The sequence below is a fragment of the Aplysia californica genome, unplaced genomic scaffold, assembly GCF_000002075.1.
Source record: "Aplysia californica isolate F4 #8 unplaced genomic scaffold, AplCal3.0 scaffold00529, whole genome shotgun sequence".
NCBI classification, from domain to species: Eukaryota; Metazoa; Mollusca; class Gastropoda; order Aplysiida; family Aplysiidae; genus Aplysia; species Aplysia californica.
Window position 1 is genome coordinate 299,250 of NW_004797799.1, and position 16,109 is coordinate 315,358.

Below are 16,109 nucleotides of genomic sequence, written 5' to 3' on the forward strand. Positions count from 1 at the left end.
GTGTGTGTGTGTGTGTGTGTGTGTGTGTGTGTGTGTGTGTGTGTGTGTGTGTTGTGGTTACCTCTTTCTAGATAATATTTAGAGGTGAGTGGTTTGCAAAAACAAGTTTCTATGATGAATGCTTTGGGCGGGACATCATGATTATCAAAATCCAAATTCATTTTCTTGGCATGATGGCTAGCATCCCTGAATTTTATAGAGATTCACATGTATAACGTGATTTTTTTTCAATCTGTGAAATTGATTTTGACCTTTTTAAAAAAAGGTAATATCCTTGAAGTCTCTTCAAAGTCACTCTGCTCATAATAAATATATATTAGTGCCATTAATTGTGAATGAAGGAGCTTACTTTTTCCAGTGAAAACAATACTTTGTAAAAGTCTTAGTAAGAAATGACCTCTCACTGATTAGTCTATGTTCCATACTGACCACTCACCCGTGAAGAAGCGGTTATGCCTAATAACCTCGGTCAGCTGCTGACCGGGCAGTCTGTAGGACCGAAGTCAAGGTTGAATGACATCGATATGCTTGTTTTTCAGCAAGGCCAATTAATTTTTAGTAATTTATTATTTTTATACGCTGATGAAGATTAAGTGAGTGTGCTACGGGGGAAAAAAGATGAAAAAGTGTGTTACGGTGTGCTGACTTAGAAGTATTTGGGGCTTTCAAAAGGCTCTAAAATTCTTCCCAATTTGCCGGAAATCTTGCTTAGGACTACTATAAAAGTAAATGTTTGTTAGTGGAGTATGAACATGAGGAGGCCACTTTTTGGTGTGATATCAATGAGTTCTATTCGCCTTGTTTAGTGCAAAGATCTAATGCGCCAAAAGTTCATTAAGGTCTTTTGGAAGGGTATGGATCAGGATTCAGTGTGTTAATTGAAAGTTATGAACTACTCAAGCTTTCTCTCATTTCCAGCTAGCATTTAAATTATGGCTGTGTCATAAACGATGGACACGTGGATGTTACTGCCATACACTTTTATCGTGGGAGTATAAAGAAACAGCTTTTGATATAGAACTCTCAGGCATTGTTTCTATTATCTCAATTTCAATGTCTAGTCGACTGACTTTCCAAGTAAAAATAATCATTTCTGTCTGTCAGTTTGTCTGTCTGTCTGTTTGTCATTCTCTCCGCCTGTCTGTCATAATTGTAACAATGTTAATAGTGATAATAATTGATTACACACTAATGATTTTTGTTTCTTCGTCATTGTTGTCTTCCTCCTCTAGCGGGTGGTTGGTAGATGGCCTGGTGTGGTTTGCTCCTTCTTTCCTATCAAACATTTGTCTGCGTGCTCATATGACCTTATGCAGCTGGAAGGGCTGTAAACCTTTTACTAAACAACACAACAAACATCTATTGTCCTGATCTTTCTTCCTTCTTTTTTATGTTTGTTACTCTCTTGCAACACTTCAAAACTTCCTCACTTATATAACCATAAAATATGTGAGGCATCGTTGTGAAATCAGGCACTTGTCAAAACAATGAAATCAAAGAAATCTGCATTTTTTCAGATTGTTTCGTAATTTTTTTCGAATTTTTGTTTTTTGGCCCTCCACCTTTTATGTCCTTTTGAAAATACATTTTTGTATGGATTTTACTGAAAAACATTGATTAAACAAGTAAATTGTCAGTTACCAAATACTCTCAAGCTTTGGAAATCACCAAACTTTGACGACCATTTTCTTGCTAATTTTACCTCTGAAACCAGGCGACCCCCATCTCTTTCAATGCAAATGTCTCAACTTCTGCTCAAGATAGATAAGTATTTTTTTCATTGAAAGCAAGATCAATGAACAAGCTTTAAGATGATACCAATACTTCTCATGCCCAAAAATTGACGAGCGCCTGATTCCAGCACGTTGTGCACCCATATTGTGCTACAAGTACTGTAAAACTGTTACTAAAAGTAAGCTCTTTCTTTCCGCCTTTCCCCTCCTCCTCATCTTCTTCATCATCGTCTTTACTGTCACTATGAATATGATCATCTTCTTCCCATTGCCAGCTCATGAAGCGCAAGCCGATCCAGTCTCGTAGGATGCAGGAGTACCACCAGATGCGTCAGCTGACCAGTCACTCAGGGAGAGAATGGCGATGTCCGGTCCAGTCTTGTGGTCGCATCCTGCACTCGGCTCCTGGCTTCCGCTACCACAAGCAGTCACATAACCGCAAGGAAAATGAAAGCTTTACCTGTGATATCTGTTTTAAAACATTTAAAAGGTAAACACATCGAATGACTTCTGTAAGAACATAGTATTGCTGGGTAGTTTATTAGTATTGCTACTAATTCTTTTCTTTTTTTTCTAAGTTTATAGAAGCTTCAACGGGAATGTCTTAGTTGCTGATCATACCTTTCATTTCCTAATCAACTGCTGTAGTCTCATGAGCCAGTCTGCATGCTTCCTGCACAATTCCAATCCCTTCAGTTTGCAGTCTTGTTACGTAGAAGTATTTTTTTTTTCTCTCAAGACCCAAAATGGATTGGAATATTGTTGAACTTGCGTGTTTAATCAGAGACTCCAGAGAGGAAATTACTCACTGGTAGCCCCCTGTGGTTTTATGATTATGGTGTTATCTGTTTTTCCATAAGGCTTCATTTGTTTTTCATTTTGTGTTTTCTGAAAGTCTTTGATTCAGTGTTTCCTTTCTTCATTCTTTAAAACTTCAAAGTGTTTTCAAATTTGCTTTGTTTAAAAGTCTAATGTTAATGTCTCGTTTTTATTTTTGTTAAAAAAAAACAACTAACATATTTGAATCAATGTTTATGCTGATGATTCGTACTTGCAACATTAAATGTAGGTCTATTTAAAAAAAATTATTTTCTAGTTTTTGTCTTTAGAGAATTTCGCTATGTAGAATAGGGCACTTTCATTCTACATAGTGTGCACCTCTCATTAAATATCTAAAATTGAGTTTGCAAGTCTGCTGCCATATTCGCTTTGAAGATTAAATGATGTGTCCTTGCCAGTAATTGATATGAAGTAATGTATTTCAGTTGAAGGCATATGCATCCTCCCATGCTAACAGTTAGCCAACCATCATCTCCATCTCACCACTACCATCATCATCATGCCTGTGGTAAATGATTTAGTATTTGCCATCATTCCCGTCATAACTTACGCACAAGTGACATGGTTTTACACACCTCTTATTGGTGCTGTAGAATGTCTCAGTAACTGACTCATACTTATTCTTTTTCTACATGTTGTTATTACTTGCTGTATGTTCTTGTTGTTGTCATCAACTGATCAGTGTTGTCATTTTATGTTTTGATTTACATCTTTTGCGATTATTTTGCCCACATGTCGTTATCTATGTTTTTTTTCCCATTAATGTGTTGTTGTTTTTGTTGTTATTGTTGTTGTCTTTTTTTCATTACTGTTCTTTTTGTTATAACTCCTTTTGTCAATGTTGTCTTAGATGTTGTAAATACAAAGCAAAAAAATTGGTTGGTTAGACCTCTACTTTTTGGTCTAAGCTTTATTTGTTCTATATTTCCCTTTGACTATTTCTCTTTACGGCCAGTGACCTGGATGCTTGCTCTGTGAGCTTGATTTTTAGGGTTGTGTTGTTGGTCTACTAGTATGCACTGTATACTTTCAACGAAGTTGAGATTGTTTCAGAATGCTAACAGAATACAGATTGTAAATCACAAAGAACTTGCCGCTGAGTGGACATTTTTTTTCTATACAAACGCTGTAATTATGTGAAAATCCCATTGTGTGAAGTTATTACGTGCACGCTCCAAACACAAGGATAACTTTGTGAGAATTATATACTAGGAAAGGTTACAAAATGTTCCTTGTCCACTCTCTATTGTGGAAAGCTAGCACGACTGCAGCACCCTGTTTACCCCCTCCCCCCATTCCCCCAAAACCCCTAAACTAACAAACAACAAAAAAGCACTCAAAAATATTTTCTTTAAGTTTCATCCTATAGTTAAATAAACAAACCAGTGTGGGTTTTCAATGATCAAATAATCAACAGTATCAACGAACTGGTTCGCATGACCTCATTCTAATTTCCAGTTTCTACTATAGAGCAGTTTAGATCAGTCTGAATGTTGTTGAACATACCAGTTTAGCATTAAAAACAATATATTTAAATTTTGTAGCAGGTCTTGGCTGGCGTTTTATATGGGTGGGTGTTTGGCGGGTACTCTGGTGTGTTTGCTCCTTCTTTCCTATCAAACATTTGTCGTCCTTATCTCCCCTCCTTCTTTTTTGTGTATGTTACTCTCTTGTAACACGTAATCTATTCTTTGGCACTTATATGACCTTATTGTCTTGCAAGTGCCGTAAAACTCTTACTAAGACTGAGACTAAAAGTTTTGTTTGGTTATGTCATACTAAAATAAAATGGTAGACATTTACTTGTTGAATTTCTTAAATTGTAAATTTATTTTTTACCTTTTTAAAATGAAAGATGTGATGTTTAGCATTCCTATGGAGAAGGAGCATATATCATTTATCTGTTAATGGTGTCCCATATAAAATCATTCAGGCCATACGCCTATTTAAGAAAGGAAGTCATTCTGTAAAATTTAAGGAAGTTTTGTAAGTTCAATAAACAACAAAGTAAAAGGTAGACCCCCCCCCAAAAAAAAACAAACCAGAGCACAATGCTTAAGTTAAAATTTAACATTTTCGTTCGTTTTTCTACCTTATTGTTATTTCTGCCTTACTTTTCTCTCAGTTTGAGATAACCATTATTTCGAAGGTGTATTTTTATTTTGCATAAAGGCAGACTTTATTATTATGTACAGGATAATTAAAAAAGAATGAACCGATTTCATTATGCAATATTTTACTAAAGAAAAGCAATAGAAAACTCAAGCTATGTTGCAAGCATTGTACACACAATCAACTCCTGCCTTACAAGTGTTCAGTGTGGCCACCGCCAGCAGCACGGGCAACATCAGTGCGATAAAAGAACTCATCCCAGACATGTTTCAGCTTATCACGGTCCATTGAGTTGATTGGGTGCTCCATCTTGTTGAAAAACAAAGTCTTGGAAATATGGTTGCATAATTTGAAAAGCCAGTTTTGGAGTATATTAAGATAGGTTTATCCTGTAACGGTATTTCCTTCAAAGTAACGACAACAATATCTCCTGTGACAGCTATTCAAAAGTTAAATAACTCCTCTTTCAAATTGTCACTGACTATTCCATAACGATGTTTGAGAACTGAAACAATGCATCATAAAATTGATTCTTTCTTTTTTAATTAAAAAATTAGATAACTCCTCTTTCAAACGGTCACTGACTCATTTCTTAACGATGCTTGAGAACTGAAGAAATGCGTAATAAAATCGGTTCAATCTTTTTTAATCAACCTGTATTTTGTATTTCTCATAATGATATCTCTTAAAGAATAAGACGTTTGTGGTGGTCAGTCATTGTGTTTGCCCGTTGTTTAGTTTGCATGTGGCCTGCACTGTGTACTAACTACCATATCCATGACTAATGTTGATTTGCATGAGTGTACATATGTATGTTCATCAGACTTAAGTGTGCTCAGATTCTTATTATGTTGATGTAAATCCTGAAAAGTCTAGCACAGAGAGTGAGAAATGTCTCAAACCCAGTGGTCTAACATTTTTGTATATGAATATGGAATATTTACTGTTATCAAGTTTCCTTTTGAAGAAAACAATTTAGTTACAAATATATTACATATGTCTTTCTGACTTAAGATAAGGAAAAAAAACCCTTGTGTGTTTCAATTTTTTTGAAGGATCTCAGTCACCATTCGCTAATTGTAATAAATGATATATTCCATTTTCCACATCAGTATCTCTTCTTACCTGTAGCCATGACTTTAAAAGGTGATAGGAATAAATTTACATTTTGCTCTAGCCAGTGCTTCACATACATGTATAAAACATTAAAATATTTTGACAAACTGAGCCTCATGAAGATATTTTTTATTCATTAAAAGAATCATAATATGTTCCACTGACTAGATTGAATACAACCCCCCCCCACACGCACACACACACACACACACACACACACACACACACACACACACACACACCCCCCCCCCCACACACACACACACATCTCCTCTAGCTTTAAACTGTCTGTTAGTAATCCAGTGGGATTTTCATGTCCTGTTGGGTAGGCCTACAGAGTTCTCCTGTTAACTTTGTATCACTGGAACTGGACATCAACACTTTTGATATCTGAACCATCTCTAAATGTACACATAAGGCCTTCAGTTGTCCAAATTTCAGGTCTCAAATATATTCCAGATTAAGCCCTTGTCCAAAATTCCTTTGTATGATATAGTAATTTTATTACTGATACAAGTTACATACATCAGTTCAAAGGTTAATGTTTTTTTCACGTACATTTCCTTGCATTATAATCTATAAAGTGTATTCCTTTTAAGGCATTCACGTATATAATATGCCAGTTTGTGTTAATGTGCACAAATGCAGGGTGTTGCCTAAGTATGTACACGAGGGTGCACTTGCACTAATTAACCTATAAAGATGCTTTTAGATTCCTCAGTTCTGTTGTATTCTGTTTTACAAGGTTTGTCCAATTGTTTCTATTTTCAGTTCCAATGGTTTAAAGTATCATCGCAAAGGGAAGCGATGCCGAGGAGCTCTTCAGGTCTCTGCTACGCCCAGCTCATCTTACGCTGCCAGCAGTATGTACTTCTGTGCACGTTCGCCTTGTCCCAACCACAGAACCATTTTATTTAGTATATATAACAAATCAGACATCAAGAAATGGACTTGTTGCAATTTACATAAGTTGTTTTTGTTTGTTTTTGAAATTCAAAACCTAACGATGAAGATATTTAAACATTTTTATCAACTTTTTAAAGCTTTTGGAGTATCTTTTTATTTGATAAAATCAGTGATATTTTTTATTGATACTCTTTTTCCCGTATTTGTATATCTAGCTATTAAAGGAGCCATTTCACTGACTTTTTCATGGTCAAGGTTCTGATCTCAAGGTTCCTGTGATTTAGTGACTCTGCCACATGGTGAACCCTCTTTGAGATACTGGGCATTCTCTGTAGTTTGAACCTAGACGTTCCTATAAACATTGTCAATTCAATTCATTACAACTGTAATATGATGCGAGGAGAGATTTTGTATCCAGCTCTTTGTAAAACACACTTCAAACAAACGTTTTGTGCGGGCCATTTTTGGGGGGAGATCTAGTAGAGAGATTACTTAAAAGGAAATGTTCAAACTTTTAGATAATATTGCCAAACTTGCCTGTCAAATATCACATATTGTATTTGAGTTGCTCATGAGACCATTACCCTTTAGTAGGCTGTGTTGTTTAATTTTCTTTTCCATGCCTGTCAGTTGTCTGTACTATAGATGTGTACAGCAGAGTCTTTTGATCATATACGGTTCAAAGGTTACATTTGTTGAAAGCTGTGAGTTGTTTTATATATATATATATGTAATTGCAATGCAGCTGATAGTCTGAGAAGTTCTATTGAAAAGAGTATGTATTACCAACTGTTGTTAACATTTCAAAGGAAAGCACTAAATTTGTATACAAAGACAGGAATGTCAAAATTTCATGTTGTCCTCATGGTTGGATGGACGTAGAATGCTGTGACAGTACTAGCTACATATATATGTTGCAAGCACAGCCATTAAGTCTGAGCATTCATCATGATGTGTGTCGCAATTACTGTAAAAAATCATTTGAAATCAAAGTTGAAGAAGTCTGTCTCTGAAATACAAAAAACTACCTGTGTTGATGGGAATATAAAACATGTTGTCACGCTCTTAAGATAAATGCCTAAGTCATTTTTAGCCATTTTGAGAAAATGAGTAAAAAACCCTTTATTTTGTAACTATTGGCTGTGTGAAATGCTTGAATTTTGTACTCTCAATTGATTTTAAATTTGGATTATTCTTTTGTCAAAGTGAACTATATTAACAAGCTGGCTCTGCTCTTCAATTCAGAACAAAAAAATCCGGACCGGCCAAAGATGACTTAGAAAATTATCTTAGGAAAGTAATGATTTGCAGTAATTTAGGACCAATTGCTTGAGTTCATCTGATTCCCGGCTTTCCTCTCTGCCTGCAGCATCCAGTGCCAGCATTGTCACAGGCAGCAGCAACCACTGCTCCTCCACCTCTTCCTCCTCCTCCCTCAACCACGCCCAGAAGCTGATGGAGTTGGCTGACATTGCCACAGGACCACAGAGTCCTCTACTGCAGAGTCAGTGCCCGGACAGCAGGGGAAGGTAAGTTCACCCTCAGCGGGTCACAGACAGAAACTGATGGAGTTATGCTCTCGAGGTATTAATGTAATGATAGTAATAGCAATAGTAATAACAATAATAATAATAATAATAATGATAATAGTAATAATAATGATAATAATAACATCAATAATAATAATAATTATGGTGATGATAATAATAATAACATCAATAATAATAATAATAATAATAATAATAATAATAATAATAATAATAATAATAATAATTATGATGATGATAATAATAATAATAACATCTATAGATATAATAATAATAATAATAATAATAATAATAATAATAATAATAATAATAATAATAATAATAATAATAATAATATACAACGCAAATGCGTGCTCTACAGCATCCATGTGTGCTTTGCTGGTATTATTACCCAGCAGACCCTAGAACATTGGGAAAAAGTCTCAAGTTTGCAATAAGTACAGTCTTTAGTTTAGTAAGGGGTTTTACGGCGCTTGCAACTGCATAAGGTCATGTGAGTGCGCGAAACACAAGTTAGTTTTATTTGCAGTTCACTGTATGCCTGGGTAGGGGTCATTAGATCTTAAAACGTTTAAAATATTTAAAATTTGGTGTAAATATATATTTTCAATCTAAAACAACTGTCATAAAATTTTTTATATACTTCAATTTCGCTCTACAATTTCCCATAAAGGCCAATGGCCTTCATAAATTCCAAAATTCTGTTGGGATCAACGACGGAAAAAATGTCTACAATTTTTTGCATTTAAAGTATTTCCTTCAGATCTGTCTGAATTCTAGACATTCGGTTAAAATGTGTCTAATGGTAAAATCTGTGTCGCATCCGACACAGAACGGCTTCTCATCTCCCTGAAGGAGGTATTTGTGTGTTAGGGCCGTGTGTCTGATGTGTAATCGAGAAAAAATGACTTCATCTCTTCTGGAGAGATCCAAAGGATTTCTCGGTCCCAGTTTGGGTTAATATTGTGGAGTTTGTTACCCGTCTGTTTTTTCCAGTGATTCTCCCACAGACTGGAAGTACAGTCTAACATGCACATAGCAAACATGCACGTAGCGAAAATGTACATACACATAAGGAGCAGATTTTCAGGTTCCATATTTTTTTTGGAACACACACATAGTCTTTGTATTTAAAACACCTTCATGTCTTGTCACTACATCACATGCAGCTGACAACTTTAACAAGGAGCCCTTGTAGTTGTTCAGTGCCATTTTACTCTTTAAAAATATAGCTGTGTCAAAGCCACCAGGAGTAAGGCAAACATTAGTTTGACAAGATGTTTAAAATTTCCTGTGATTTGCGTGTGTGTGATGTCCTAGGTCAACGAGAGAATAAAAAAAAAGGAGCATTGTTTGAAACAATCAGCTGTGGCTCATGGGTGGGGCATGGTGTGCAGTGATGCACAATCAGGATCAAATGCTTGTGTGTGACGGGTCCTGTCAGTTTCTTTTGTTTTGGCAAGAGTGGAGCTGATAGCCAGTAACTATACACACTCCCACGACCACTCTTATTTTTTTCCTAACAAATAAGTTAGTGGAGTCTCATCTTGCCTCTGTTTATGTCACATTCATCCTTGAACTTTCAACCCATATCCTTGACATCCCAGGGCCACATCACAAATTTTAAAGCCAGATTGCTAATTTTTTAATTTGTTGATTATTATAGTGCAATATGCTAGTAGCTGGGTAGCCCTGACACACACACTTAAACACACAAACACACATACACATCACACTCTGCCTTGCTCCTACTTTACTCTATCTGCTATTTCTGCTACACAGATTTCCCTTTGATGACTCTGAGACTTCGGCTGCCATTACCCTCAGCAGTATGGCTCAGGTAAGAGAAATTTAGGCTGTGAAACATCAGTTTTCTTTATGCCTTGATAGAAAATTTTGTTACAATATGACTGGCAAGATTTAGAGCGGTATAGCTACTGAAATGTGGTTTCTTGGGATACTGCTGAGAATTTGTGGAAGGAAAAGAAATCAAATGAGGTTGTACTTGAGGAAGCCCATGTGGGCCGTTTGCTGACAAAAACAGTCAGGAAAAGACGAATGCATTAAGTCTTTGAACATCTAGCTCTCTCTAGCAAAATTGAAGGCAAACAAGGGAGGGGAAAACCCAGAGCAACGTACTTGGATAGCCTAAACAGATGGGTGACAGGGAAAGATCCGGATAATGTAACTCTTTTGAGAGCACCTGAACAAAGGAATGGATGGTGAACCATCACCGCCAATGTCTGTTGCAGATCTGGCATTTGATGATGATGGTGATGCACCTCTTACTCTTTACCTCTCTCATTTATCACTAGGCTGGGAAAGCATTCTGGCAACATTTTTTGGACTGGTGGTGCTGAGAATTCAGTTTGTCTTGATTAGTTGAGATTTTCCTTGTACCATTGAGTTTCCATCTGGGTGGAGATGCCAGTGCTGGTGTCACATGGGGAAAAATCACACTTTAGCTCTCTTTCATTTTGTTGAGACTGTGTTTTAGGAATGCTTTGATTTTAATTTCATTGTAGTATTTCCAGTTGTCCAAAATATAAATTATGAGCACTACAATGCAACAGTATGGCTCATGCACAAGAATGAGAAAATCACGACTTATGGTGTAGCAATTTTTAAAATTTTTCTCAGGAGTAAAATTTACTTGAGTAATGGATTCTTTGCTTGTTATATATATATTGGTTTAAGCAACGTTCACTTAAAAGTACAAAAGGATGAAATAAGCACTGTAAATATTTATTAGATCCTGTTCCTTTCAATTTTGTCACGAAAAACATACCGTGGCTCGCTCTAAGGCTGATTATGTGATGATTTAAGACTGTTACTACTGCCAAAGTGGCTAATGCATTATGTGAGGGTTTTTTCCAGGCCATCAAACTACTTGTCTTGTTAAGCCTCTGCTTGATCAGTCCTTATACCAACTGCATATTTCACAATAGTCAATTAGTTTTCAGTGAGTTAATTTGAAATTTGGCCAGATAAAAAAAGGGTTGCTTCAGTCTACGGTAGAGATGTTAGATTAGCAATTTTGAGATTAAGTATTCAGTTCCTGACTGGGCTGAGCAAGGATGCTGTATTCTGTGGAAGGTATTTGACTGTAAAATCTGTAGTTCATGGATCCGCAAATGGGCTCTTGGCAATTGATGGGGATAGAAATATGTGAATATAATTGCTTGTGGGCATATAACTGGTTCTATTCTGTGAGGAGTGCAAAGAGACTAAGATGATCTATTGGAATGACTTTCCTTACGGCCAGTAGTGGGTAAATGGTCATCCATTGCATTGTCATTTTTTGCGTCTTATAGAATGTATCATTAAATCGTTTGTGTGCTTAAAACAATTTACTCAGGGGCACATACATAAATCTTCAGAATAGCACCTAGTCATCAGAATGGTTTTTATATTTTGACCTCAGACCCTTGACCCTTTGGGCCCTAGCCACTGGTACACCGGTGTTGCATAAAATTGCTCGTATCCCTAGCCACCTGTACACCGGTGAGCGAGACCCTATTCCCGACCCACCCCATCTGGGGCAAAGTGCGCAAGGAGATCAGTGTTTACTATACAGAACGTTTAAAAAAAAATCATTTTAAAAATCTTTCTGAATTAGTAGTGATAATGAAGAGGACTACCTTGAGTGTCATATTGAATTTGATTTTGACGATATGAGTCAGAGTAATCTCTCAGGAGCTTAGACAGAGGGGCTCGGTAGCCTCAGGGGGTTAGGGCTCAAAGGGTTAGGGCTCAAAGGGTTAAGGCACTGATTCTATATTTTGACCTCAAGGCACTGAGTTGGTGTTTTCCTCAGCATGCATCTTACACAGTTGCAAATTTCCCCCATTTCAGCGTTCAAGAGGTGTCAAGAGCTACAAAGGCACCAAAGTTCTGCATCAGCCAGGGTCAGAATTTGCTCACCGTGTGCATCCAACACCACCTGCTCAACAACAACAACAGCAGCAGCAGCAGCAGCAGCAGCAACAACAACAACAACAGCAACAACAACAACACCAACAACAGCAGCAGCAGCAACAACAGCAAGAGGAGCAGGAGAAACACAAAGCAAAACGTCCGATGAATGCGTTCATGCTGTATGCACAGAAGAATCGAGGAGACTTCAACAAAAAGTACCCAGAGACCAATAACAGGCAAGTGGGTTGGGAATGTTCAGATCATTGGGGCTCTCCTCTCCACTTGTTGGTCGAGGTAATTATGTATGCTGTCTGCATAGGTCATTTTCACTTGGCAATGAACAGTGATTTGGTGCATTTTAAATTTTACTGAAAAGAGCAAGTGATGAAAAATGCTTGTTTAAAGTCAAATTGATAGCAAGATCTTAGATAGACCTATACATCATGTACGTAAAAAAAAATAATTGTGGTTTGCAAGAACTCTTTTGTCAGAGTTAAAGGTAAGTCTCTAAAACCTTGTTTAGAATATGTGGTCTTTTGTTTGGCGTCGGCAGCCTAGTGGTTAGGCTACCGGACTCTTAATCGTGAGGTTGCGGAGTTGGGGGTTCGAGCTGCGGGCCCGACGTTGTGTCCTTGGGAAAGGCACTTTGCACGAATTTTCCTCACTTCTCCCAGGTGGAAATGGGTACCCGGCCATAGACAACGAAAGATCTTGTCAGTATGTTAGTGTTTGAGTGCCTATAAATGGCTGCTTGCACTGTATACTTTTCAGGAAGTTGAGTTTTGTTTCAGAATGCTCTCAAGTCTGCTGGGGTAATAGTATAGATTGTGAAACGCATAGAGCTTGCTGTTGAGCGGGGATTTGCGCTATACAAATGCTATCTATTATTATTATCTATTATTTAGTTTAATTTGGAATTAAAGTTGACATGTCTGAATTTGAAACTTCTTGAAATAAAAAGATTTTAACTGATGTTCAAGATTTTTATTAGAATTTTCGGAACACATTTTTTCCTCTTTGGTGCTGTTTAAATGATTTTTTATATATATGTATTGCCTTCTATTTCTGCATCTAACTTTTTATCTATAAAAAAATGACTAGATTATTTGTATGTACATACTTTCAGGGCAATAAACTTACTATAATGCTATCCACAGATTGATAAGTACGAAACTAAGTGAGGCTTGGCGGCTCCTTCCTGAGGATGAGAAACGAAAGTGGAAAGAGGAAGCCACACGAAGAGCCGAGCAACAGAAGCAGAAGCATCCGGATTGTTGGAAGCGCAAGAAATGACTTACATTTTGCTGAAGCACTGTCTTTCCCTCGTTACGAAAGGAGAAAGTTGTTTATGTCAAGTCTGGTAAAGACATAGGACTGATGGAGGCAAAGGACCTATAGTTGACAGACATGTGTTTTACAGTGTGCTTTGATCACAGTAGAGTAATTTTGTGCAAAAGCTTCCTCTAGAACTTTCTCTGTTGTGGAATGGATTATTTCATGGAGCGTCACGTGAGACAAACAGAGAGCAATGTTTTAGAGGCTGAAGTGTATTAACCTTGTGGACATGTTAGAGGGTGATGGTATTATCACTTGAGCTGGAAGTAGTTTATGCAGAGAGAAGGTTGTGATGTTTTATTCCAAACTTATTTCCCATATTTAGTTACCTATTGACAACATAGGACATATCGTGTAGTCTTGAAATTGGGTTTACTTGAAAAGCCCAGTCTAGTGTGGCATGTTTTCTTAACAAAGGTAAACCCCCACAATTCTAATGCGTTGAATTTTGTAAAGCCAATTCATTCACCATCGTCAGTCAGTATACTCAAAAGGTATTGTTTAAAGGGTTTCTTATTTGTTGACGAACTTCATGGGTTGAGTATTGCTCCGTCATTTATGTTAAGATTTTCTTAATTGTTGAAATGGCACATTAGTTTGATTATAGATTGTGATAGACACTGAACTGTGTTGACACTGATTCAACAAATGGTTAATGTTTGTCATAAACCGTGTAAGTTCATTCAAAGAAAGAATACATATATGTGGTTTATGACTTTCAACGACAAAATGCTGTTCCTTGACCCTAATTCTACCAATACGAGGTGATAATACAACAGAGAGCCCAGTATCTTGCTCCCAGCATGCTGGAGATGATCTGTTGACTCTTGGGTCAAACGACTGTTTTACTGCTTTGCTTTCGTCAAGCTAGATGACATTGAGCTGGAAAGAAGACTACGAAATGTTACCAGACAGACTCATCAAAGTTCCAACGCAGTCCACTGCAGAATTTAAAGTTGACCGCGACGTCTTTCATGTCATGGCAGCATTGGCCTTGCACTAGTCTAGGCTTAAACATGGCACACTCTGACACCATCACCTGCTCCGAGCAAACATTTGAGGTGCCACTTCACTGGAATTATCAGGAATTCTGGAAATATCTGATGTTTCAGACTCTTTGTTTGTTGTTAGACAGTCGATGTACTACCTGTGGATGTGATGTATAAATGTCTTTGTAGATGCAATTCATTTAATCTCCAGAGGTTTCGGTAGCTCCAGGTGATTCCTCTGAACACTGCTCAGTTCCAGGTCAACTTTCCAAGCAGGAGTGCAGCGAGAACTGTATTTAGCGGAAGTGTTTTTGTGAAAATGTTATTGGACTTTCCATTTGTCACTCAGTGTTGATTAGGTGGATGATTTTTGGTTATAAAAGTCCCAGAGAAACATAACCTCATGGGGCATAAATAAAAGGCTAATTATTTTATTTGAATTGAGGTCAAACATATTAATTTCTAAAGTTGCTAACTTTTAAAGAGAGTGTTACTAGATCGATAACAACAACTAAAGAAAGTTTGTATTTCAGGAGAAATGTGTAGACTTTGAAGTGAACTTTTAACTTTTATCTTGACCTTAATTTCTTCATAAAGTATAATTTGTGATAATATGCCAAAATATGTTTAGAAAAGGCAAAATATATGCCAAAATACTTCTGGAATGACAAGTTGTATGTCAAAGTGTATCTTAAATATGGTAGTGTGGCTACAATTAAGAGTAGGCCCTACTGGGGCAATAGTGTTGTTGTTTCAGTTTTGTCGGAAGTCTGGACAACTCTTTTGGCCCTTTTGGTTACATATTGTGAAAAAAAGTAATAAAAAAAAATATAAGTGAAAAATTACTGACTTTTAAAATACCATAAATTTTTATTTTTTGCTTGAGCAAATGATTTGATGAATGTTGCTGACATTCATTATTTTGACGCTTTTGCCAAACTGGATTTTAATACTATATTATGTTATAAAATATGAATGAAAAAGTATTTGTTTTCAAAGACTTTCTTTGAAAATGTATATCAGAATGAATCATTATGTCCGAGGCTTTCAATTTTTACTGCCTGCTGATTTTACTTTGTGTTACGTGTGTGTGTGTGTGTGTGTGTGTGTGTGTGTGTGTGTGTGTGTGTGTGTGTGTGTGTGTGGGTGTGTGTGTGTGTGGCACGAAGGTCTGCACCTGTGTTGTTGATAGCTCTGTGGACATGAGTAGGAACATGGGGTAAAAAGAAAAAACTGTAGAGCATAGGAAATTGACATATGAGAATGATGGAGTGCTACAGTGTAATTCCTCTTTGTTTAAAAAAAAAATGTTGCACACATACACATGCTTGTGTATTCACACTAGCACTCACAAATTCATAAAGAGGGAGAAAGAGAAGAAGGGGAAGGACTGACAGACAGAGAGATAGGGAGGCATAGAGGATGGGGGGGGGGGAGAGATAGCGAGAGAGAATAGGGAGAGAGTAGAAAGACCACCCTCCAACCACAGCAGTATTTGTACACAGAAAACAAGTCCCAACGAGAACAGCGAAAGAAAGAGAGAGTGGCTGATGTTAGTTGCTTGTCTGAGTCAAATATCATTTACTCTTTCCCTGTTTGATCAATACACTTTG

General features: G+C 36.9%; 1 protein-coding gene across 1 annotated transcript; it reads left to right on the plus strand.

Moving 5' to 3' along the window:
- Positions 1–2,008: 2,008 nt before the first annotated feature.
- On the plus strand, positions 2,009–15,804 carry LOC101851068 (probable serine/threonine-protein kinase fhkB; the record flags this gene model as incomplete). The annotated part of the gene is given in 6 exon segments (XM_005106362.3): positions 2,009–2,223; positions 6,573–6,664; positions 8,077–8,236; positions 10,037–10,094; positions 12,110–12,408; positions 13,330–15,804. Coding segments are annotated over 6 exon segments (960 nt in total), but the record flags the coding sequence as incomplete, so codon positions are not given.
- Between the last annotated feature and the right edge of the window lie 305 nt (positions 15,805–16,109).